We start from the raw sequence: 26,141 nt of genomic DNA, 5'->3' as shown, positions 1-26,141 counted from the left end.
GATTGAAGCTGTGTTTTCCCAGGGATCATCAAATAATAGTCCTCCCAGCCATGAGGATTCATCAACACTGCTTCACATTTTCTGGTGTTTCCATTTTAACAAGAAACTATGCGAAGAGGAAGCGCAATTGACAATTACTCCCAGTGATGCAATGCTTGTAAAACCGTGGAAATGGTGCTGCCACCTTTTTGCAATAGTTTACGCTTTTCATCCGTTTCAACCTTTAGCAGAAGTTCAATCACGTTTTAGTGATTTTCCACCCCATGGGAAAGAAAAACGTACTTCTGGAATGCCTGACCGAGAGCTGTCTGTTTACCATATGTTTAACTGTAAAGTAAATGCCTTGGGATTTTCCCTGAAAGGCATTACATAAATGCATGTTACCATGGTTGTAGAGCTGACATCGCTGAGCTATGGCAATGCCAGCTGCAAGGATTTTCTTGTTGTCAGCTAAAGTGCTTAAGCCCAGAAAATGCCAACTGAAAATTCAAACTCTGAGACAACTTTCGATGAGGCATCGCTTTCCTTTAAAATTCTTGGCTAACTTGCCCTTGGAGACTTGGATGAGATTAGAGATTTGGGTTCATCTGTATTAACCGATCTTTTACTGGTACAACATAAAACACAAGTTAAATGTTTGTATGATCAATACTTAGAAAATGCATAACCAGCAACAGAACAAAGCCTACAAGTTAAGTTGACACTGTTTCAAGCAAAAATATTTTCACTCAAATTTACCGGTTGAAACACTTGAGTGTACGACATAGAAAGAAGAAGTCACACGATCAAGGAACAGAAATGCTTTGTTACTAATCCCCAACCAATTTCTCCCCTCTTCTCCTAACATTATAATTCTGCACGGTGCATGGTCCTCTTACGAACCTGGCATTGCCCTTTCCAGCAAGTAATTATTTATAGCCAGCAGGTGATTCAGACACTGAGGTGCCACTGTTGAGTCCGATTGAGACTTCACTCAATGGCCACAAGCACTTTCAACTATGCAGGATAATAGCACCAGAAACACTGACTGATATTGTCCTATCTCTCTGAAGGACACTCAAGGCAAAATGGGGTTGACACCACTCCAGTAGAACTCAGCCAGCTGAGCACAGGCCAGCAACTAATGTGGCACTTACCCTATCTCTATGGTTCAGCTAATCACAGGATAAATTCAATGGTTCATCAGTGGAAACTTGCCACTTTCTGATTTTTATGTTTAATTTCTGGTCATGATAACATTTTGCAGAGAATGAATTGCAGAAGCTTCAATGAAGTTACTGTGGAAAGCCCCTAGTCGCCACATTCCAGCACCTGTTCGGGGAGGCTGGTACGGGAATTGAACCGTGCTGCTGGCCTGCCTTGGTCTGCTTTAAAAGCCAGCGATTTAGCCCAGTGTGCTAAACCAGCCCTGCTGATGAATATCGTTTTTTTCTTTTTTTAATTTTTCCATAAAGGTTGGAACGATCTCAATACAAACATAAAGGGATGATTCGGGCAGCACGGCGCTGCAGTAGTTAGCACTGCTGTCTCACGACACCGAGGTCCCAGGTTCGATCCCGGCTCTGGGTCACTGTTCGTGTGGAGTTTGCACATTCTCCCAATGTTTGTGTGGGTTTCGTCCCCACAACCTAAAGATGTGCATGGAAGGTGGATTGGCCATGCCAAATTGCCCTTTAATTGGAAAAAATGAATTTGGCACTCTAAATTTATTTTTTTTAAATTAAGGAATGATTCAAATATTCACTATTCCTTCACCCCAGCTATACTTTTACAGACACACAATTCTGCAAGATAAAAAAATTTACCTTATCTATCTTACACTTTAATATTTAAGGTAAGTATGAGGTAAATGTGAACCAACTGGCGAAGTGTGGTCAGAGGCGCCTTACAAAGTAAATACCCAAAGCATTTTCAATGGATTTTTCAACAACCGACCCAAATGTGAGCCAACCAATCTCACTGGAACACAGGGCACAATTTAACGGCCACGTTGCGCCCGGTGAGGTCCGTGCAGGCCGGTTACATCACGGGCGCGGCCCAAATCAGAAGCCGCACCGGGCAGTTTGCAACCTAACTGGCTGGCTCTCGTTGGATGGATTCGGATCCTACCTAGACGCGGCGCAACGCTAATTGAGACAAATTAAGAGCAAACTGCATCTCATTGGCGAGATGGAAGCCCAATCTAATGTTCCCCTGTGATCTAACCGGCTCCGCAGTGAGAGGTCACATCGGCACCCATTAGTACTGGTCCACATAAACGTGGACCAGGTATCACAGCCCTGGGGGGGGGTGTGGTCGCCCAGGCCAGTGGAGATCTCTGGGTGGTCGGAGACAGGGCAGAGTGGCACCCTGGCTCTCCCTCTGGCACCTGGACACCACCAGGCTGGCATCTTTACACTGTCACATCGGCACTGCCAAGTATCAGGGCCTTATCATGCCCATGAAAGGAGGGATAAGGGGGGTATGACGCGGGAGTGAAGGGTGGATATGAAGGGGCCTCCAGATGGGCGGGGGAGTGAAACATAGGAGTCCTGAACAGGGGGAAGTGGGCGAAAGGGGGCATGGGAAGGCCTGAAAAGGGGGCCCTCAGGGACCCCAGAGAGAGGTGGCATGTGAGGTATTGCCCATGTGTGTGGGAGGTGACATTTTCTGTGGGTGGGGGGTGTGGGGTACCCTTAAGCTTGCCTAGAGGTCGGGGCACCCTTTCAAAATGGTGGGAATCTCTGAGGAGCCAGTCTGGCCAGTGAGTTCAGCTCCCCAGTGATAAATATAAGTTAAGTGTGGGCTAGCCCAGAGAGGAAATCCCCAGGGCCATTAAATTGAGGCGATGGGAAACTTGCCAACAGAGCCAGGGAGAAACTCCCAGTCAGACCCGCCTGAAAGAACATTTAGAAACTTTCCCATTAGATCACGCCTTCAGTCTCTCTCACAAGGTTTTCTAAATTACATTTGAAGATCTTGCCTTGGAATTCTCACCAAACGTCCCTCCCATTCAAAAAGCTTCAACAAGTATCGACATACAGGGTTTCTATCTTGCCTTCTGAACAATTTCTAGATCTTTGACCGTGCCAAGGAGTATATCACTGCTCCAAAAGCCTAAAGAAAGGAGCCACCACCATGGCTGTCTCCTCAGATCGTCTCTCAAGCTCACTTCACTTCAGGTCTGCTCCTCGCAGCTCCCTCTTTTGCTCAGACCGCGTTTCTCTGCTCCTTTCCCTCAACTTTACTGAACAAGATCAGTTCCAGATTTCTGTCCTTGTCCCTTACATGGGACTGTCTTCTTGGCCCTCTTTTTGATCCCCGTCTTCATCTCTTACCTGGAACCTTCTTCAGGGACCTCTTTCTGTCGCACTCTTGGGACCTTCTCTTGGTCCCCCTTCCCATGTCCTGCTCCTTGGGACACCTTCTCATTAATGCCGCTCTGGTGATCTCCAGTTTCTTGCCGTTTCACTTCTTTGCTTCCTTTCATTCTGCTTAGCTGAGCAGGGCTATAATATCTATGGATTTTATTCTGTAACCATAGTTTAAATTAAATGGTCAGTTTCAATTTCTGACTGCTGGAATGCTTTACAGAAAAGCTGTTGTTTGTGGAGAAACAAATAGCTTATTGTTTTATAACTAAGCCTGTCATAAGAGAGCTTAAGCAGCTGTATGCTGTCTTGATGATCACAATGGAATTAAGTATTTTTTTTAAAAAAGCAGTTTGAAGGAATGGCTAAAATAAATTTGAACTTAAGATAAGAACTTATGTTTAAACGAACCATGCATTGCTTTAATTGATCTGTGCCAGAGGAAAGTTTATTCTCTGGTACTATGATAGCAAGTGGTCTAAACTGTTAATTTTAACAGCTTTAGAGTGGGGCAGGAGTGAAAATGTGACTTCATTTATGGCTTCTCTGCAGCTGGGAGGAAACGTGCATTTGTTTGTGTTGGAATGTAAATGTCTAAGGAAGTAAGAAATAGAGCTGTGTCTCATTCTATGACCAATAAAACAGGGATTACAAAAGTGAGGTGGCACGAGATGATTTGCACCGTACAGCCAATAGTAGGAGTGAATTTGGTCCATTTTCAAAAAGGGAATTGCTGAATAATAAGAAGAGACTGAGGGATAAAAGTTCAGAAGTCATAATCTTTAAAAAGGCATCATAACCTTTGTCGGCGCAGTAATGCCATGGCTTCTAGGCTATGTCCCATCTGGACATAGTTCAACATCACTTCAAAGACAAAGAAGAGAGACATTGGCTGTGCTGACAACACCAAGTGTTCCTGGGATCTTGCGAGATGATAAACTTCTGTGCTGTCTTAACCGCTTCTTCTTAAGTATATGTAAAATCTGTTTGATTCATAATTTCTAGTTATTCATGTCTTGAAGGTCAAACACAGCTGAGGACCCTCGTGTTAGAAATTAAAAATTCAGATCTTAGAGCGTTTTTAGTTAAAGGAGGATGGTATGAACAACTGTGACAACATTTTCAGGCAGCTTGAGAGATACATGGAGGGATAGTTTACTTTTGTGAGAATCTCGCAGGATGTCATTTTGCCTTTGATAAGAACTGCGTCGGCACTGTAGCAAGGGCAGAAACCTAATTGGAGGAACTCAAACATGAAGTTCTGGAAATTAAGGGTGTAAATTTGCAAGGTACAACACATGTCAATACCATCGAGAGAAAAGAAAGGATGGAGATGGGGATGGGGTAATTTGTAAGGACAGAGGGATAGAGGGTTGCTTGACAAGAGAGATAATGACCGCAGACTGAAGAGGGAGGGACAAAATTTGAGGACAGAACACCATTAATGTCAGCTGAAATGGAAAAGCAAAGACACAGAGATATGTACGAAGGGAATGCACAAAGCTGATTAGAAACTGTAAATGGAAATCATGGGATATTTGACGTAAAACCTAAGCTGCTAAAACGTGAGAAAAGCTTGTTCGTGACACAAATCAAAGATCTAATCAAGAGAAGATGAGGTCAGGGGAAGACACAGAATCACATGAATCATCTAATCAAGAAGTAGATGAGATCAGGGAAAAGAGTAAGATGGGCAGATGATGTAAGTAAAGAAACAGTTCGTCAAGTAAACCTCTTGTAACTGTATAAATTTACCGTTCAAACATTGTATTGTAGAACCCCTAGGGGCTTCTCCTTGCATGCTCATAATAAATATCACTTATTTGAACAAGACATCCAACTCTGGAAGCATCTTTGGGTTCTGAGGTAAGTCCTCCTTTCAAATGGTGACGAGGATGGGATAGGCCACATTGGGACCATGACAGTGAAGAGACTGATCAAGGGTGAGTACCTTTATTTTGTCACTCATAGTTAGGAGAGGTCAACCTCACAATCGCAGAACTGCTCATTTAAGTGGGTATCAAAGAACCATTGCCTGGAGACTCGAGTGTCAAGCAATCAAAGCATGTTCGCGGGGTAAAGAGTAGCAAGCAGACTGATGGTGCGTGACACCAAGGGCAGAATCATGGCACGGTAAAACAAACAAAGAAGTAGCCTGCAGAGCCTAAAGTTGCCAAGGTAGACCAGGACCATTACATGACGGGTAAGTCAGAATTACCAGGGAGATTCATCCAAGCCATTGATCAAGAGAGGTCAGAATCACTGCAGGATAGGGGCCAGGGTGAAGCAGAGGGCTGACAGGAGATATCAGAACCATCACTTAACAGATAGGTATAGAAGTGAGAAACTAGAGGTACTGATAAACTGAAACAGAGACATGCCAGAAGACGATTCCTTTAGGTGGGTACCCAAAGAGCTTATAATTAAATTTTGGTTGACAAATCAAAGAAAACCATTTATGCGTGTATGGCTACATTGGTGTTCGGTCTTTGCTTGCTCAGAAGGATACTACTGAGGCTGCATTTAGAATACGGTGTACAATTTTGTTCCCCTTATTTAACGGGGCAGCAGGGTAGCATGGTGGTTAGCATAAATGCTTCACAGCTCCAGGGTCCCAGGTTCGATTCCCGGCTGGGTCACTGTCTGTGTGGAGTTTGCACGTCCTCCCCCTGTGTGCGTGGGTTTCCTCCGGGTGCTCCGGTTTCCTCCCACAGTCCAAAGATGTGCGGGTTAGGTGGATTGGCCATGCTAAATTGCCCGTAGTGTCCTAATAAAATGTAAGGTTAAGGGGGGGGTTGTTGGGTTACGGGTATAGGGTGGATATGTGGGTTTGAGTAGGGTGATCATGGCTCGGCACAACATTGAGGGCCGAAGGGCCTGTTCTGTGCTGTACTGTTCTATGTTCTATGAAAGATATATTATCTTTGGAGGCAGTACAGAGGTGGTTTACTCAGATGATTCCAGGTGTGGAGGGACTGCCATAGAAAAGATTGGACAGGTTGTGTCTGCACTCATTGGAGTTCAGAAGAATGAGAGGTGATATGATTGAAACATGAAAGATTCTTAGGGGGTTAGACAGGGTAAATGTTGAGAGGATGCTCCCACTCATGTAGGAGAGTGTAGGACCAGAGGACATAATTGCAGAACAATTGGGTGCTCATTTATGACAGATCTGAGGAAGAACTTCTTCTCTCAAAGAGTGGTGAATCTTTGGAATCTGTGGAGATGGGTCCTTGAACATTGTCAAGGCTAAACTCAATAGGTATTTAAATCAGTAAGGGAATCAAAAGGTTAGGAGGTAAGGCAGGAAAGTGTACTTAGTGAGGGTTAGATCAGCCATTAGATCTTATTAAATGGTTCGAAGGGCTGAATGGCCCCATTTCTATTTCTTAGGATCTAATGGAAGGGTAAATGTGAATATGTGTGAAGAGTCTCTGTGCAAAGTTGTACCAAATGGGTGTAAGTTAAAGAAGAAACAATTCAAATTTAGTCATCTCCCAGGGAACACAGTAGCCCAGGAAGCACAGAGATCCACAGACTGTTGATATGAAATGACTGCGCGTTGGTTAATGCGTTTGTTTAAAGTGCACGATGTTGGTCCCGGATAATGATTTCAAACGCTATTAAGTACAGTCGAAGAATTTGGAGTACTAATCAAACCCCTAAAAGGAAAGGAAAGTTAATCAATATACACGGATAGTAGACATGCATTTGGGGTGCACAATTACATGATAAACTGGAGCAGGCGAGGACATAATATTACCTCAGGGGGAGGTCATGTACAACACACAAGGGTAATTAGGAACTTTGTTGAAGCAGCAGGACTACCAAAGGCAGTTTCAGTATTTAAAGTTCGCCACAGTTAAAGTTTAAATTTGCCATACTTGAAGTTAAATGTTCGCCAAAAGATTAGTCAGTTTGCCAATTGTTAAAAATTCAGCAAAAGATCATTTGGGGGCAGCACGGTGGCACAGTGGTTAGCACTGCTGCTCACAGCTCCAGGGACCTGGGTTCAATTCCAGCCTTGGGTGACTGTGTGGAGTTTGCACTTTCGCCCCGTGTCTGCGTGGGTTTCCTCCGGGTGCTCCGGCTTCCTCCCAGAGTCCAACGATGTGCAGGTTAGGTGGATTGGCCATGCTAAAATGCCCCTTAATGTCCAAAAGGTTAGGTGGGGGTTACTGGGCTACGGGGATTGGATAGAGGCGTGGGCTTAATTAGGGTGCTCTTTCCAAAGGCCGGTGCAGATCCAATGGGCCGAATGGCCTCCTTCAGCACTGTAAATTCAATGATTATATGATTATCCCAGTTCAGCAGGGAAATGCATGGGCAGGTTAACCGGGCGATTAGGTACGTGCCAGTACCGAAGAGTCTGAATAGAAAACTCAAGGTGGAGGCATGTGGTAAGACCTAGAAATGTTTGAAATGCTAAAGAAAGTAAAAATAAAAGGCTGCTTGATATACTGAACACAATTGGATCCGAAGCACGGTACTTGGTGAAAATTAAAAGGTGCTTGGTGTACTAGGTACAGTATAATAGGTCACTCGGCAAACTGAGTGCAGGGTACCCGAAAGTAGATCTGACCAATGTGCTGGACAATTAGGAAGAATTGGATTGTGGCCCTTGGGGTCCATCACTCAATTTGTTATGGATAAAAGTCATTGAATTGGACCAGCAGCCAAAAAATGTAGGGCTCAATCTTGAGGCTGCCCTCAGGTTTAAGGTTGTGCGGGCGGAAAATCTCAGGAGAATCAAGAAATGTGCCAATGAGACTTCCAAGATGTGTGCTGCAAAGTAATGGGAGAAGGAAGAGTAGTAAAAAATCATTGGAATACTTGTGGTCTAGTTCCCATTGCAGCACTCGTCAGGGCGCCCTATAAAGATAGCACCCCAATCTGTGTGGAGCCGAGTTCCCACCAGAGTGATAGAATAAACCACGCCCACTCACCTTTTTTTTTGGCAAAGTGGCTTGGGATTTCGATAGAAAACTGGTCTGTAGAACTGAAAAGCTGAACACCGGTTTTCAGTGAGATCCTGACACTTTGCCAAATTCTGGTAAAATCCCCCCCCCCCCCATAATCTAGTTACTAACTTGTGAGTGGTTGATCACCCGTGAGAGGCGAGGGGCATCTTTCATTCTGTTTAACACTGCGTTTAGCTTTGTACGATTAAAATGGCATTGGCTGCAGTTGGGAGTTGGAAAACCGCAGTGGTATCTTCAAATCAACATTATGCTTTGATTAATCATTTTGCTGTTTTACATGCTGCTTCTGGTTATTAGGCATGAATAGACACCTTTAACCAGAAGTATGCATGAACATCTTGGATCCCAGTTGAGTCTTATGTAGCCACAAAGCACCTAAAATCAGGTGCAAAAAAACCCCAAATTTAGCTCCCAGAGATGGCAGAACTGAGGATGTACACAAAGTAGGCTAAATTTTGAAATTTCCAGGTCGCTGCAAACTAGCGTTCTGCTCCATTTACAGTCACCTTCTTTCCTAAAACTGTTTAGTTTGTTCAAGAATGAGCCATTAAGGATTGAGACAATAATTATCTCTAATTTTCTAAGGCAAAGATGACAATCTGAAAGTCAGTAAGACAAATCTCTTGAAAAAGTTACCACAAGGCTCATTACCATTATTGAGAGCCTTACTCTTGTACAGTATTGCTAAATTATGGATATAATCATGAAATCTATCAAGTATCTAAGTGCGATAGCTGAATGCTTTGCAGTAATTCACATTTGTATAGAACCCTAGCATTATTGTTTTGATATTTACAAACCCTCAGATATAGTGAAGGTCCAAGAAATACAATAGTGTAAACTAAGGTCAGCATTATTTTACCAAATCATGAAATCCATTGTTCTATATTTGATAAGGTTTTTATTTCGGCAAAAACTAGGGCCTAGAGTTTCCACCAGTTTGTTCAGGTCTCGTCAGTGCAATCCGCCTGAAATCAGCCATGCCAGCAGAAGAGATTATGACATGTTATACACAAATTACACTGAGTTATTGTTAAGTGTCCATAATCTTTAAACCTGGTTTAAAAAGACACTTATGCTGAAAGCTGGTCCTGCCCACGCTCCCTTATCGAAATAAGGAGCAAATCAAGATTCTGCTGATAGAGCCAACTTGACAAGGCTATTAAATCATGCTTTTTTTCTAAGGCACATTCTAACTATTGGAATATTAAAAAGGATTAAACTTATGAAGACATTGACAAGTGTACAAAAGAACTAGTAAATGGGTCAATGCATTTTTTTTTAATGTCAGTCACAGGGAGTGGAGTCGACACATTAAAATGCTTATTCTTTATGAGAAACCCACTTTCAGTGGCATTGATAAAACCTCACCAGGTTACCGCTCAAATACATGATTTCTTTTACAGGGAAAAATTAAGTTCCATCACCCTGACAAACTGTCCTTGTTCATGGAAAAATTTTAAGTTTACGGTGAGGCAACTGACTTTTGGACAGAAACTTGAACCACAAACGGAACTTCAGGAAAACCAACACAATTTGCATTCATCCATAATAATTTAACTGCTGCAGAGTTTTTTAGATAGCCTCTTGTGAGATTTGCTTGCTTTTGAATGTGAATATAGACACTTGGGTGGAGATCCTAATTTGGGTGCAATGAGGAATTATCATAACTAGGTTTCTAACATTAGGGATCAGCCTCCTTGCACTTCTCGTCACTGTCCCTAGTACCGGAATGTCCATTTGATATCTCAACTGGACACTGCATTCAGACTTCCACTCAATTTCACTCTACTTTTTCAGTACTCTACAGACTTTGCTGATTTGCAGTGGTTGGACTTGGAGAATATCAGATCTAATATGACTAATGCATTTGTCAACTTTGCCCTGAGCTGCTTCAACATCATTCATTTCCACAATGTAATATTTCAAGTTCTTTGCATTGAACTTCACCTCCGTATTATTCTTCCTATGTATACAGCTTATCTAGCTGATTTTGTCATTTCTGAGCTGCCTTTTTCAAATTCACTTATGTTTGATATCTCATGCTCAAATAGGCCAACTTCCATTCAGTTTCAGCTTTCAAGCCACAAGGCAAAATTAAAGAGGCAAGTGGTCTCAACAGTAGTCTTTGGGGACCACCCCTGACACTGAAATCTGACACAACCACCACCCAGACTTGACTCCGACAATGGGTATCCACAATTTTCCACAATTCAACCTATCCCTTCCGCATTTCCCAGGTTTACCCTGAGTGACCAAGGTTAATACTTTCACGCAAACTAGTGCACAATGTTTCTTCCAAATGCTTTATCTCCAGGGTCTTCCAGAAGAGTTCATGTAGTTTACAGAAGAATATTCAAATCATTCAACCAATAACATTGCATTTAAAAAGCAATTTTATTATTCACATTAGTGCCATGCTCTGATATTTAAAACATTCATCAGATTTTCCTGCAAAACCCGACCTTGCTCTTAAAGAATGAAAACGGAAATTACCTTGTTGTGCATCTTATTTGTCATTTGTGGGGCACATGCAACTATATAAGTGACTTCAATTTACAAATAATTCGCTGGATACCTAGTATTTTGGGATCAAATGAATGAACTATGGTTTGATACTGGTGCAACATCTCTGTTTTTTTGTACCTGGTAAAGAATTTTGAAGGTTACATTTTCCCATATATTTGTGAAATTACGTAGAACATACAGTGCAGAAAGAGGCAGTTTGGCCCATCGAGTCTGCACTGACCCACTTAAGGCCCCACTTCCTCCCTATCCCCGTAACCCAATAATCCGTCCTAACCATTTTGGTCACTAAGGGCAATTTATCATGGCCAATCCACCTAACCTGCATGTCTTTGGACTGTGGGAGGAAACCGGAACACCCGGAGGAAACCCACGCAGACACGGGGAGAACATGCAGACTCCGCACAGACAGTGACCCAAGCCGGGAATCGAACCTGGGACTCTGGCGCTCTGAAGTCACAGTGCTATTCACTTGTGCTACCGTGCTATTAAAACTAAGCTGCAAGTTATTCTATTGGTCAATATAGGGGTAATAGGCGGTAGTAGACATTATAGCTTCTACATGTAATGAATAAAAAAAGTGAAATGAGACACATACTGGGCAATAGTCTTAATTAAATTGTCATTGTGAATATATACACACATAGAGATATATTCAAATTCCATTATTTTGTATTCAAAAAGGATCGAAGAATCTATATACTGTCAATAATGAAGTACATTATTCAACGTTATCTTATGAAACACAGACATTCACAATATGATGTTTTGCTGACCATTTTTGTTTTGGTAAAGTCAGGCTTCTCTAACCTCGTTGGTATAGAGTGATCTTGGCACTTATTTTGATTTTAACACAGTACCATAGTAGGATACAATGAGTGCACCAGAGCACATCATGCTCCTAAGGGAGGTTCAATGGATGTGGAGAAAGACACAGAAAAAGCGTGTACAAGAAAACAGAGACAGTTTAAAAAAGATTAATGAATTTGGGAATAAAAAATAAGGTGTACCAGAGTAAATAAGGATTCACTGCCTTTGATCTGCAGGCCAGTGTGTTTCTTTCACCAGAATCCAAGATGCCCGAATTCCTCAGATTGCAATAAAAGCTTGCTAAGTTTTGATTGAATGACTAACTTTTGAAAGTTAATTATTCAACATTTCGCAGTACATTACAGCTAAAATTTCAATCAGCTGGAGATTAGTACCTTCATTTCCTGAATGGATGATTTAACTTTTCTGCAAATTCAGTCTTTCGTAATTTGCAAACTTCATTACTGCTTCAGTATAGAATGCATTTAAACATCATTGGCATATATCCTACAATTTTCATGGGTTTAAAACCCTATGTTTTGCTTTTATTAACCATTTAGCAGGGGGGGGGGGGCATAAACCTTGAAATACACCGTAGAATACTAGCTTACAAATGCAACTTGTTCAGCTAACTTTCTCTGCTAGTTAGCTGCAACTATCAGCCATAGCATGGTTCGAGATGGAATAGGTGGTGATGGTAGGAGTTTGTAGATCTGGCCTTTCCAACTGGAAAATACTGTTGCTTAGTCAAGATTGACTTTCAGACAAGGGGTCTTTGAAATCACAGAGGCAGTAGAGTGGTCAAGGTAGGTAGAGGGGTGGTCGATCAGTGGATGGATGTCACCCAGGCTAGCATGTAAACAAAAGGATAAGAATAGCCTAAAGAAACTCCAGAAAGAAAGGTGTGTGTTGAAGCCATTGATGAACATGCTCTGGATACAATCGGACAGGCAAGAGATGAACCAAAGCTGTGCAGTATATCTGAGCTGAACTTGGGTCACTTACATCAAAAAGCTGCAGAGAGGTCGAGGAGAGCAAATGTACCTCAGTGTACCTCACTTGAGATTTGTGTCAATGGTGCAAACAGAGTTGTGGGTTGGCTACCTCTGCTTATACAGCAACACATGCTTGGCAAATATTAATTCTGATTTGTGTTATGTACCAGCTAATCGAAGTCAAGGGAGAGCAACGGTGAGATGAAAACAGAAATTGCTGAAAATGGTCAGCAAGTCAGGTAGCATCTGTGGAGTTATGTTTCATGTCAATGGCATTTCATCGCACTGCCAAGCTGCCATCTCTGCTAATTCCTGCATCTGCAGCATTCTGCTTCAGTAGAAGCAAAGTTGGGACTGTTTTGTGAAGAGAATCATGCCAAAGGCATAGCTGATGTGAAAAAGGCATCGGCCTAAAACTTCTGTGGAGAGGTAATCAGAGTCTGATTGTCATTCCACCCTGACTTACTTACCTGGAAATAAAGTTCCTTTCTTGCCCAACCTTCAGATTCAGGCCCTGCAAGAACACTGTGGTGGGCTCTCGAGGCCTTGTGGTACGGGCAGGAGTCAATGGCAAGGAAGCCGCGCCCCCTTTTTTTGCAACACGAGCTGTCATAAATCAAGTAAGTTTAAAGAGCCAGCCACTTTGAGAAGCCAGGGAGACAGTAAGTTTGTAAGTCTAGTTCTGACAACTGTAACAAATATAATTTAAATTTTGGAACTGGTGTCCAGGAATGTTGGAAGGAAACAAGTCGCTTCTTTGTGGCACTTGATACTTAGGTTATCTTGATAATTATTTTTTTCTGCCTATTTTGACTTGATAATGTAGAACATAGAACAGTACAGCACAGAACAGGCCCTTCGGCCCTCAATGTTGTGCCGAGCCACGATCACCCTACTCAAACCCACGTATCCACCCTATACCCGTAACCCAACAACCCCCCCCCCTTAACCTTACTTTTATTAGGACACTACGGGCAATTTAGCATGGCCAATCCACCTAACCCGCACATCTTTGGACTGTGGGAGGAAACCGGAGCACCCGGAGGAAACCCACGCACACACGGGGAGGACGTGCAGACTCCACACAGACAGTGACCCAGCCGGGAATCGAACCTGGGACCCTGGAGCTGTGAAGCATTTATGCTAACCACCATGCTACCCTGCTGAAAAGGTTAATTTTAAGCTTTGAATCTTGGAACTTCCATACGTTTCTCATTAACCCATTATATTTTTCAGTAGTTAAATAAATAAATGACACTTCAGCCAGTCAAAATGCTCATAAAACACAGAACTACTTCATGCTCTTAAAAGAAAATTCCCATTCGTAGAAAAAAAATCCACAATTACATTCCTGAAAGACACTGTTAAGATTGTGACAGTTTTCCAGTTTCCCTTATTTTCCCTTATAATTCTCCCTAGCCCAACCATTTTAGAGATGCATGGCATAGGATTCCACAACCTGCCTGATTGTTTTTTCAGGTTCTCCTACTGAACCAGCATCCCCAATACAGCCATCTGCTTTTGATCAGCTTTAACCTTCCAGTTGCTGCTCCCTTGCCAGAGTTTTGTCTGTCCATAATCTTTCTGTGGTGTGCATGTGGGCAATATTCCCAAATTGTGACCCCTTACACTGTAGTATCTGCCACAAACATCTCTCCATTGTTTTCTCTTCATTGGTCAAATGCCTTTTCTTTTTGCTCGTTGGTTAATATTCCAGGAAGTACACAAACGAACACTGCTATTGTCGCTGAGTCAGGGCCACAGTGAGGATGCTGCTTAAGAGCAGGAGCAAATGTTCTCAGGCCTCAATGCAGTACCACTGTAAAAATCAGAGACACCCATGATAAAAGTCAGAAACACCACTCCAGGCACTCAGAAAGAATATCTTGTGAGATCTATGGACAATGGTAAAAGATTTTAAGCTCAGATTTCTCATATAACATAGAATCTGAAGCTGCCTGGTGGTCAAATGCATGAATATTCCATCATTTGCAGAAGCAAACAGTGGTGCAACTCATTTTAACTAGCCTCTGCCGCAAAGCAAATAATCTCACAAGCAAAAGAAATGCCTCAGTTTATGGCTGTGCTGCCTACACAGCTCACCCAGCTTTAGTTTCATTTTTACTTCATTCCACAATCTTTAATCCTCCACCCATATGCAGAAGTACTTGCTACTAGAAAATCTGTCAGCTGTCCTGGTGACTGCTAGAACATTTAGATATTTGGCGAGGGCAGTACATCAAATGCAAATTTCAATTCTCGGGGCACTACTATAATAATTTCACTGATAGGGAGAGGATACTAATAACTCCTCAGCAGGAATCTTTGCAAGCTTTATGCTAAATGCTAGGTCACTTGTGATTTCTTTAATTTTAAAAGGAAATAGCATTTCATTAGTCAGTAATTTGTCCCACTACGCAATACGGCAAGCACACACAAAAAAGCAATATTTCTTCAGAAAACAGTTTTGAAGGTTGGCTAATGAATATACATGATGGAAAAGACCCTAATTAAATTGGCACTGGAGTTCTGCCATCTTCCGTAAACAAAGTTATCTAGACAGGGTCACATCTCACACGAAGATAGCAGACTGAAAATTAATTACCTACGTGACATATGTCAAAACAAATTCTAAAGAGAATAGCATCCATTTGTAGCAGTGTGTTTTATCTAATTGTTAGTATGCAAAATTTGAATTCACAGGGCTCTAAATTTATTCATTTATTCAGAACCCCTTAGAGAAATCAAAAAAAAAAGAGCTTGTTACCCTTTTCCTGCTTCCAGATGGAGGTAGGCTAAATAACACTTGTTCAGTGAGGCAGAAAATAAGTAACAGATAGGATTTTACTTTTGTTATGCTGGGGGGGAAAAAAGCTGATGTGACTTTCTGCGAGATATTACAGCATAAAAATAAAACTCATTTTTGCCTCGAAAATAAGTATGTGCCACAGCATATTACATCTTATAAATAAAGCTAAATACTATTGGAGACAATCAAAGGGTATATGTGCCACTGCCAAAGGAATGATGAATAAAAATTACTTTCACCAGCAGATCTAAATTCATAAACAACATAGCTCTGGGTGAACAAGCATGCAGTACACATTCATGAAGGAAAATATTCTTCATATTTCACCCCTTTCCCCACTGTAATTGTTTTTGCACATAATTGCAATAGAAGTTATTGAGATCAGAGAGCCTTTCACTTTTCACAAGTTGTCCCTTGCATTTTCTCCAGAGTTAATACATGAAACCCATTTAATTTTTCCATCACCACCATAAAAATGTGTTCATGGGCAGTACGGTGGCGCATGTGGTTAGCACAGTTGCCTCATGGCGCCGAGGTCCCAGGTTCGATCCCGGCTCTGGGTCACTGACCTTGTGGAGTTTGCACATTCTCCCCCTGTTTGCGTGGGTTTTGCCCCCATAATTCAAAAAAGGTGTGTAGGGTAGGTGGACTGGCCACGCTAAATTGCCCCTTAATTGGAAAAAATTAATTGGATCCTCTGAATTAAAAAAAATATATGTTCATTTATTATGGGGGCAAGTACAACCCTAATGATACTGCACAGTTAATTCAAATTGGCTTCTTTTAAATTATTTGTTCTTCAACGTCACCGCAGATTGAGCCTCATCTCAAATTGCTGGCTAATTTGAATTAAAGTTCTCATCCAAATGGATCCTGACCATTGAAATCGCAACTAAAACTGAATTGGTTTCTAGCAAAGCAGAGCAACAAGCATCTGTGAGGTTTTCAAACTTGTTTTCTAATCAGCGGAAATCAATCTCCAAGAATTCTGGAACAGACTGTATTTCTGAATCATGGTTGAGCCATTTTGATCACACAAACATGGTCAAATTCACATGAAGGAAGACAGGCCACTTTCTCACAGAGGATGGAAAAGCTTTCAAAGTTGTACCTTATAAGCATAAAGACATCTTAAATGCAAATGATCCTGACTTTTCCTACAAGCTGTTCCAAGGAGAACGAAAACACCCTCAGGGGTGTATTATACAAAGCCTTCAAATGTAAAGTAGCATCTCAAAGCACGTTGCTAATCATAACATTTAAAAGCTGATGTTAGGATGGGTGGAAGGCTGGTTTTAAGATTGTAATGGATACTTCTGGAGAGGCAGTTAACCAACCCATCCAAAGCTCCTTCAAACGCCTTAATCTGGATCCGACGATACCACTGAGCTCTGACAGCGATTGTAAACTTTGCACCAAATGGAGGTATTATGTAACTTCCACCAGGTGACACCAGTGTGAAGAGGATTGAGTAGCTGAAGTGACCCGACAGCTAAGTTTATTTACTTGCTATAACCCAGATATATGCACAGGAGCCACCCACATAAAGTAAATCTTTCTACAATGCCTCCACACATACATAAAAGTTGCGTCTAATTTTGACCAGCTGCATTTCATTTACAGAGTAAGATCTGTAAGATCAGTACAGTGAGATAATTTTAAAATAAAGGGAGCAGGGAACTACTCAAAGCCATCATCCAACAAGATATTTTTTTGCCTAGTGCAATCATGTGTGATTGATCCTGCATCAGTCAGAGCTAACTCGTGATTTAAAAAAAAACATCCGAGATGGCTGTAGATTTTTCTAGGACTTTAGACTCTAAATGTGATCCACGAACCTTTCAAACAGCTCAGTCTCTCATTGCTCTATATTCTAGTATTTTGTTTTATAACGAAGCTTCATGGTTGCATCAGTTCTATGGCTTCAAATGGCATTTATATGTATGTCTTTACATGTATCTCAACACCCAAAATCTATATAGTGCTTATGCATATCTCACGGAACTTGCAAAAGCATTTGTCACAATATATTACCAATAGCTTGATTAACGTATACAAGATTGTAGCTTGGTCAGCCACTTTAACTGAAGGAAATGCACAAAGGATTTCAGGGGCGAGAATCACAGGATTCCTTAAAAATGGAGCATCACAGGATTCCTTAAAAATGGGAAAAACATAACATTATGAAGCAATGGAACAAAACTGCTGCAGGGTTTGACTATCAACTAGGACTGACAGTAAGTATGTTCTCTTTGAGAAATTATAGAAAATCCTTTACCAACTTACTCACACCCGCCGTGTTTAACATAGTAGCTACTACAACATTCATCAATGTCAATAACATTTTTAACCACAAAACACCTGCCCATAATTAACTTCAGAAAGGCTTAAAGTATTACAATTTATTTTGAAATTAAGTAAACAGAGTAAAAATGTTACCAAATGGCATGAATAATTGTGCTGCTTTAAATTCTGATGAAGAAATCACACATCTGTAACTTTATGCAAATTACATGCATCACATTAGCGTTCATGTGCGGGTGTCGAAGTCATTTCCTTTTACTCAAAGGACTAATGTAGGCTCCAGATAGTGATTATAAGCCAGATGTTACTTGTCTGTGCAATTTTCCACTAACTTTATATGATCAATTAATGTGGTTCTTGGAATGAGTGAAAATAAAGGTGAGTAGATATTAAAACATACAGTACAAAGATAAAATGTCATAGTTAATACTAATTCAACTGTTTTTATTTAAGTTGGGATATTGTGAGATCAGAAAATCCCACAACAAACCAAAATAGCTGTCTACCATCTATAAATTGCTCTAATAACAAATTACTTTAAATTATCTTCACATTTAACCACGACAGTGGCGCATCATCAAAGATCTATTGTACGCAAAGAGGAATGAAGGCTGAGGCATTAGTGCATGGAACGTGGAGTACTTGCTGTATTACAAGTGATTATTTTGTCATTTTACATTGCAAAATACCAGGCAATTAATCATATTGATATTTGTGGAATTCTACTGTGCACAAGATGGCTGCCACATTTGCCTACATTACAACGATGCAAAGGTTGGGTGATCACTGAGGTTGTGAAAAATCATGAGATAAAATATATAACAGAAAAGCTTCTCCACAAGGTCCACACTCTGGTGTCAACCAAAAGAACAACCAGGCAGAGTTTGCCAGTACGGTTCTGATGAAATGTTATTGACCTGAAATGTGTCTCTCTCCAGATGCTCGCTCACCTGCTGAGTATTTCCAGCATTTTCTGTTTTTATTTCAGTGTTTTGTCAGTTGCTAAGCATAGTGATAGCTGCTAAGCATAGTGATCATTATCATTATCAGTCTAATTCAAAACCACCCAACAGAACCATCATAACTGATTGAATATCTTGGAACAACCAACTGCATTGATGGCAATCCTTGGTATCCAATGCACTCTGCAGAGGTCAACTTTAGCTAATATCATGAGACAGTGATCTGTTCAACCATTGGAAAAATGAATTCCATCCTGATCATCTTATATAACATTTTACATATTTGACATAACAATAAAAAAAATACTGACAGTAAAAAATCTAAATCTCATCTTTTTATTACTTTGTGGACCTTTCTATAAAATGTTAGCAATAAATTAAATTTATGAGATATAATGTTGTCTGCAATGAATATCCTCATGGACTTTAAATGAATCCATCATCTTTTAAATTCTACAAGGCCAGAAAATACAATCTTCCCTGACTGGACTCACTCTGCCGCAGTCGTTTCTTTTTACAACTACCAAATACAATGAAAATGCAAGCACACGTTCTTCAACATTGCAAGCAAACATCCATCACACATGATCCATAAAGGATCCATGAAGAAAGAACACTAGCTGTTAATTTGTACCATTGTAATTTCATACACAGACTGAAAGGATAGGTTTATTTAATTTGGAGGAGGAAGGCTGGAAAGAAAGGGCAGGAATAAATGGGAGAAATTGATTGTTAAATGTTGAAAACAGCTGTCTTATCACTGCTACAATCGCTCTACGGAGCTCGAAGCAACAAAAATCGGTTGCGTTAAACTTGTTAAAAATTGGCAGAGGAAAGGGGTTTATGTTATAATTTCTAACCTCACGTTTCACTGTACTTCCATAGCCCCTGTAGAGTCCGAGGATACCCTGGGGAGAAAGGAAAGAAGTCAATAATAATTATCCATGTAAATTAGGAAACACTTTGAAACATTTAATGCAACAAACTGTTACATTTAGAACATCGAACATACAGAGCAGAAGGAGGCCATTCAGCCCATCGAGTATGCACCAACCCATTTAAGCCCTCACCCACCCGATCCCCCAAACCCAATAACCCCACCTAAACTTTTTTGGACATTAAGGGCAATTTAGCATGGCCAATCCACCTAACCCGCACATCTTTGGCCTGTGGGAGGAAATCGGAGCACCCGGAGGAAACCGATGCAGACACGGGGAGAATGTGCAGACTCCACACAGACAGTGAGCCAGCGGGGAATCGAACCTGGGACCCTGGCGCTGTGAAGCCACAGTGCTAACCACTCTGTTACGGTGCTGCCCACAGTAATAGAAATTGTGAATAATCTTTCCAAACAGACTTTTTAAGTTAAGAATTGGTCCTATTTTCCCCGCCCATGGAAACTTTACAGGATTTTAGCTGGATTCTAACAATGCCAACCCCATTCAATCCGCAACATTTCGACTGCTCCAGACCACCGGAAGCAATACAGCAACCCTTATAAAATAAGATCATGGTGGTTCAGACATCAATACAGCTTTGGAGAAACATAGATCTTGGTTGCTACATGCAAAACTAATGCAATTAACTCTGTAACAAGGTGGCAAAGGGCCCTAAATGTTGCAAGTCCTGTAAGCTTTAGTGCAAGCACACTCCATCAATTTCCTTCCCTGTGACAGGTACCAATGTAAGGTACTTGCAAAATACATGAAACACTCCGCTCAACCTCCACTGGCTCAGTTGGTGAAAGCAATACACAATTGATTCCTTATGATCAGAGAATCGAAGAATTATCATAGAATTTACAGTGCAGGAGGAGGCCATTCAGCCCATCGAGTCTGCACTGGCTCCTGGAAAGAGCACCTTAGTTAAGCATACACCTCCACCCTATCCCCATAACCCAGGTTCCAGATTCAATTCTCACTCCGCACTGCATTAACAAGGTGGTAGTATAAGTGCTGCATTTTGCTTCAAAACCTTCCGATAGGAAAGAGGCAAGAGCAGGTCAGTGATCTTTAGCCCTGGTAACTGTTGGAAAACCAGAAACTGGTTCCATCATTATGACTGAAATTAGTACCTATGGAAGATACTTTTGTGGTTCTTTGTATATGTATTTTCATCAATATTTTTATTCAAAATTCTTGGCTTCTAAACGTACCATAGTCTCATCTCATCAGTATCAAAGTATAAATTACTCATCATAAATTGGTGAGACAGGATCTGTGATGTTTGCCTATGGTAACAATGATTATATAATTTAAGAACCATTCTAAAGAAGTGGTCAGTGAAAATATTCAATATTTAATTTTCTGAAATGATCAATCTGTAAGGATACCGGGAAACATGAACGCACAATCCTCAGAAGACTTAAATTGATAAATATCCACTCTCAGGAGAAATGTTCACCAAATGTATTCAAGAATGTTAGATAATTTTTTAGATTATCATAGCATCAAGGGGTATGGGGAGAACGTGGAAATGTGGAATTGAGATCGAGGATCAGCCATGATTATACTGAATGGTGGATCAGGCTCGAAGGGCCGAATGGCCTACTCTTGCTCCTATTTCTATGTTATGTCTGACAGATATTTTGACTGCTGCTGGCCTATCAGGCAACAGTACTCTGGCCATTAGAGCCTGGCCTAAAATTGGTGTTCAGTTTCTATGTGAGAACTAACCCAAATAATTCCCAAGTACAGAAATAAACCTACCCCCTAAATAAAAGCAGAAAATGCTGAAAATACTCAGCAAGTCTGGCAGTGCCTGTAGAGAAAGGAAAACAGTGTTAGGGTTTTAGATTCATGACCTGAAGGTCACTGACCTGAAATGTTAACAGTTTCACTCCCTGCAAATGCTGTTCTGTTTTGGCTTCAGACTTCAGAATCTACAGTATTTTGCTTTTGCATCTTTGTTAAATGCCCCTTCAGTGCTCGAGTTTCCAAACAATTATCCCAATAAAGCACCTAAACTTTAACCTTTGAATAACTGTCGGCCCTGTACATTGGTGTGATAATTACACTTCCTATATCTTTCTTGTGGCCTAAGTGGGAGATTCACAATTAGTGATACATTATCTATAATTTTTGAGCTGTAGACTTGCACTCAAAAAATATGACTGATTAAACGCAACCAAATACAACCATCTGGGTTTTCTGCGAGCTGGACTTTCAAAGCCCACCCCACTGGTTAAAAACATAAAATCACTTGACAAATTCTCAGACAATTTCCAGCACTGCAAAATTCAACACAGAAGATGCACCTCTGTCTAGACTCAACTATTCTTCATTTACACATCCAGATGGTGTGATGCTGTTCAGACAATAATGATCATCATGTCAAGTCTATTTGATAATTAGAGTCATCTGCGCACAAAATTCAATCTGATTAGCAAATTTGTCAATATGATCTATGAGGCAAAAGACCTGACAGATATAGATCAAAGTAAATGTCAAAAAAGGGGAGGCCCATCCCTCAAGTTTTAATTATAATCATTCGATTTCACTGCAGCAAATTTGAGATCTGATGCACGTAGCGATTGAATAATGCACTAAATGCCACATTACAATTTGCACTATACAACTCTTGATTTTTACTTTATACAAGTTAACAGATGCGAATAACAACTCAGATAAATAATTTATAAGTATATGTAGATTTGTCAACCAGGTTAATTTTAAAATTCTGTAAAAGTTGCCTGAAATCACTGGAACAAAAAATGATCCTTAATGCACATAACTGGGGGAAAAAACTCTTCAAATCAAAACACTGGCTGCATTCTCTTTCCCAGAATATTAACTTTGTATCTACCTATTATAAAGTTCTTTTAATTCATCATACACAATCTATCTATTCCAGCCTCAATTCTCATCAATATTTAACATAGATTCCAATGTGAACAGCTGGCAGGTTTCCCTACTCTCACAACAGAAATGAGAGATTTTGCAGAATAAGCAGGACTCAGTCCTTGGTAATCTGTATTACTACAGTAAATGGAATGTAAAAACATGTTGACACTGTTCCTTTCAATGCCACTAAGTTATTTTTCTTCGATTCTATTGCTATTACACTAGATGGCTGTCATGAATAAATACCTTATTCAGTTCATTTTTGATATATTGGAATAAAATGTATGAGATAAGATAACACTATTCAGAACATAGATCAGCAAATAAGACAATGCTCGTCCAAAGAACAAGGTTGGATTTTCCTCCAGCATTTGACTCCATCCAAATGTCCCCTCAAAAAGACCTTTATTAAACATTCAAGGAGGGCTTTAAATGCAACATGTTGCTTCTTGTCTATAGGAAGCGTACTGCTGGCAGGAAGAAGTGGGAGTGAGGGAGTGAGGGCAAGCATGTAGTGCTGCTGCACTATTATAGTAACAGGGTAGCAGCCAATGTAATCATTGCAATGTCTCTTTAAGGCCCTTGAATTTGTAGACTTTGCAACTGAGGTGATCTTGTCAGAAATCCAGAAAAGGAGGATACAGCTTTCGGCATCGAGCATCCCCAGTAAAAGCAGGCAGGCATGGTGGTGAACATGTCATGTCTATAAAGGTACTCAGTGCAATAAGGTCTTCAAATTAGCCAAGGTACAAGGAGATATGAAAATGAAAATTGCTAATTGTCACAAGTGGCCTCATATGAAGTTACTGTGAAAAGACCCTAGTCGCCACATTCCAGCGCCTGTTCGGGGAGGATATACGGGAATTGAACCGTGCTGCTGGCCTGCCTTGGTCTGCTTTAAAAGCCAGCTATTTAGCCCAGTGTGCTAAACCAGCCCAGATAATCAGAATTTGGGAAAAATAATGGTCATCTTTTTATTTTGATCATGGAATGTGTGCCCCACTGGCAAGGCCAGCAGTTAATGTTTATCATTAATTCCCCTGGAGATGGTGGCCGTGAGCTGCCTCTTGAACCGGTGCAGTCCATGTGGTGACAATACCCTGACAATGCTGTTAGGCAGAGTGTTTCAGGATTTTGATGAAAGAGTGGCAATATAATTCCAAATCAAATGAAGTGTTGGAAGGGAACTAGCAGATGGCGGTGTTTCCATCTACCTCTGTCCTAGTACTTCTAGGTGGTACATAGAACATTACAGCGCAGTACAGGCCCTTCGGCCTTCGATGTTGCGCCGTCCTGTGAAACCCCTCTAAAGTCCCTCTACACTATTCCCTTATCGTCCATATGCCTATCCAATGACCATTTGAATGCATTTAGTGTTGGCGAGTCCACTACTGTTGCAGGCAGGGCATTCCACGCCCTTACTACTCTCTGAGTAAAGAACCTACCTCTGACATCTGTCCTCTATCTATCTCCCCTCAATTTAAAGCTATGTCCCCTCGTGCTGGACATCACCATCCAAGGAAAAAGGCTCTCAATGTCCACCCTATCTAATCCTCTGATCATCTGATCATCTTGTATGCCTCAATTAAGTCACCTCTTAACCTTCTTCTCTCTAACGAAAACAGCCTCAAGTCCTTCAGCCTTTCCTCATAAGATCTTCCCTCCATACCAGGCAACATCTTTGTAAATCTCCTCTATATAGAACATACAGTGCAGAAGGAGGCCATTTGGCCCAGCAAGTTTGTACTGACCCTCACTTAATCTCTCACTTCCACCCTATCCCCGTAACCCAATAACCCCTCCTAACCTTTTTGGTCACGAGGGCAATTTATCATGGCCAATCCACCTAACCTGCAGTCTTTGGACTGTGGGAGGAAACCGGAGCACCCGCTGGAAACCCGTGCAGACACGGGGAGAACGTGCAAACTCCGCACAGACAGTGATCAAGCAGGGAGTCAAACCTGGGACCCTGGCACTGTGAAGCCACAGTGCTATCCACTTGTGCTACTATGCTGCTCATATAGAGATTGTATGTTTGGGAGGTGCTGTCAAAAAAGCCTCAAGTTGCTGCTGTGCATCTTGTAGAGGATATACATCACTGCCATTGTGTACCTGTGGTCGTGTAAGGTGGTGGATGGAAAGCCAATCGAGCAAGTCACATTGTCCTGAATGGTGTCAACTTCTTGAGTGTTGTTGGAGCTGCACTTATCCAGGCAAGAGAAGAGTATTCCATCACATTCCTGATGTGCGCTTTGTAGATGATGGAGAGGCTTGGAAAGTCAGGAGGAAGTGAATTATTCGCCACAGGATTCCTATCCTCTGACCTACTTTTGTAGCTACAATATTTGTATGGCTCATCCAGTTCAATTTCTGGTGAATGGTAACCCCCAGGATGTTGATAGTGGGGGAACCAGCAATGGTAATTCCATTGAATGTCATGGGGAAGTGATTTAACTCTCTCGCCTTCTCCTCCATATCTTCAAAACCACGTGCAACTTTCCTGGAATCTCTCCTTAGAACCACACCTTCCCTCTCAAACTACTTCTTCCCCTCGAAAACAGTTAAAGATTGACACAGGATGTATTCAGTCATTCCACATCCCCATTCAAAAATGTTTTCAAGCACTTCGACTGCATTCCATGAGACAGCAAGTTTAGTTCGTCGTTTTATTGCGATGCAGGCACTATATAAAAATATGTTGTTGTTAAATTGTTGCTGAAGTGCCTTCACACTTTCTACTTTATTTTCAAAGGGGAAAATGACCTACAACAGGAGAAGGAAAAGTGTCCCGAGTGCCTCAAGACACAAAATCTTCCTGTCACTGATCAGATCGCTGAGCAAAAGTGGGAAATTCACATTAAAAGCAGATTCAATAGTGGTCAAAAAGTGGTGAGAAATACAAGGAGGGTGCACAGATTTTGATTCCTGGAAGTTTTTTGTTTTATAATTCATTAACAGCTAAAATGCAGAATGATTCGGATAAGGCAGAGAAATGTCTACCAGAAACAAGTTTCCTAATAGGCACCTTGTTAAATGTGGAGAAGAGCTAATGAATGGGCTTCTGTGATGGCAGGCAAGTTTTGCTGTGGGCCTGGCTCTTGGCTAAAGCTGCTGTTTATTAGCTGCCTGCATCAGGCTCTCCTGGGTTCTTCAGGATCATTGTGTGACAACAGCATGTGCTTCATTGCATCAGTGCTGAGCAGAGGCAGGAATGACTCAAACCACAGTCAGGATCTATTTCCCTCCTCCGGCTTCCTGAGATAACTCACAAAGGGATGTTAAGCAGGATCAAAACGCAGCCCTTGGCATTTTGTCTTTCTCTATCATTCCCTTATGGCATAACTGGAAAGATGCAGTCTGGTTCAATTTTCAATTTGATAAAAATATGTACCTTCATCAACATAGCCACTGCATCATGGGTAACAATCACTTATTTCACTATGGCATACAGCTTACCTCATGCCTTACGGTATCAATGAACACCTTGTAGGTACCCAGTGAAGGGCAAGCTTGGGCTCGTTGTTTGACAACTTCCGAAGGAACTCTTACCATACATGAAAC

General features: G+C 41.2%; 1 protein-coding gene across 3 annotated transcripts in view; it reads right to left on the bottom strand.

The window, feature by feature from the left end:
• The window catches only part of slc25a26 (solute carrier family 25 member 26), a 287,293-nt gene that overhangs the window by 169,470 nt on the left and 91,682 nt on the right, over positions 1 to 26,141 (bottom strand). The window contains exons 4-6 of one of the 3 annotated variants that reach the window (XM_038810596.1): positions 26,037 to 26,141; positions 19,599 to 19,646; positions 3,318 to 3,511 (exon numbers count right to left, since the gene is read on the bottom strand). The exons of 1 other annotated variant lie outside the window; for it this stretch is intronic. In XM_038810596.1, the coding sequence (XP_038666524.1) occupies positions 3,318 to 3,511; positions 19,599 to 19,646; positions 26,037 to 26,141 (347 nt within the window). The remainder of the gene's footprint in view (positions 1 to 3,317; positions 3,512 to 19,598; positions 19,647 to 26,036) is intronic. One more of the 3 variants, XM_038810595.1, reaches the window with a different exon arrangement.

This window comes from Scyliorhinus canicula, chromosome 11, assembly GCF_902713615.1.
Source record: "Scyliorhinus canicula chromosome 11, sScyCan1.1, whole genome shotgun sequence".
NCBI lineage: Eukaryota > Metazoa > Chordata > Chondrichthyes > Carcharhiniformes > Scyliorhinidae > Scyliorhinus > Scyliorhinus canicula.
The sequence above is the reverse complement of the archived record's forward strand: the minus strand, read 5'-3'. Positions and strand labels throughout refer to the sequence as shown.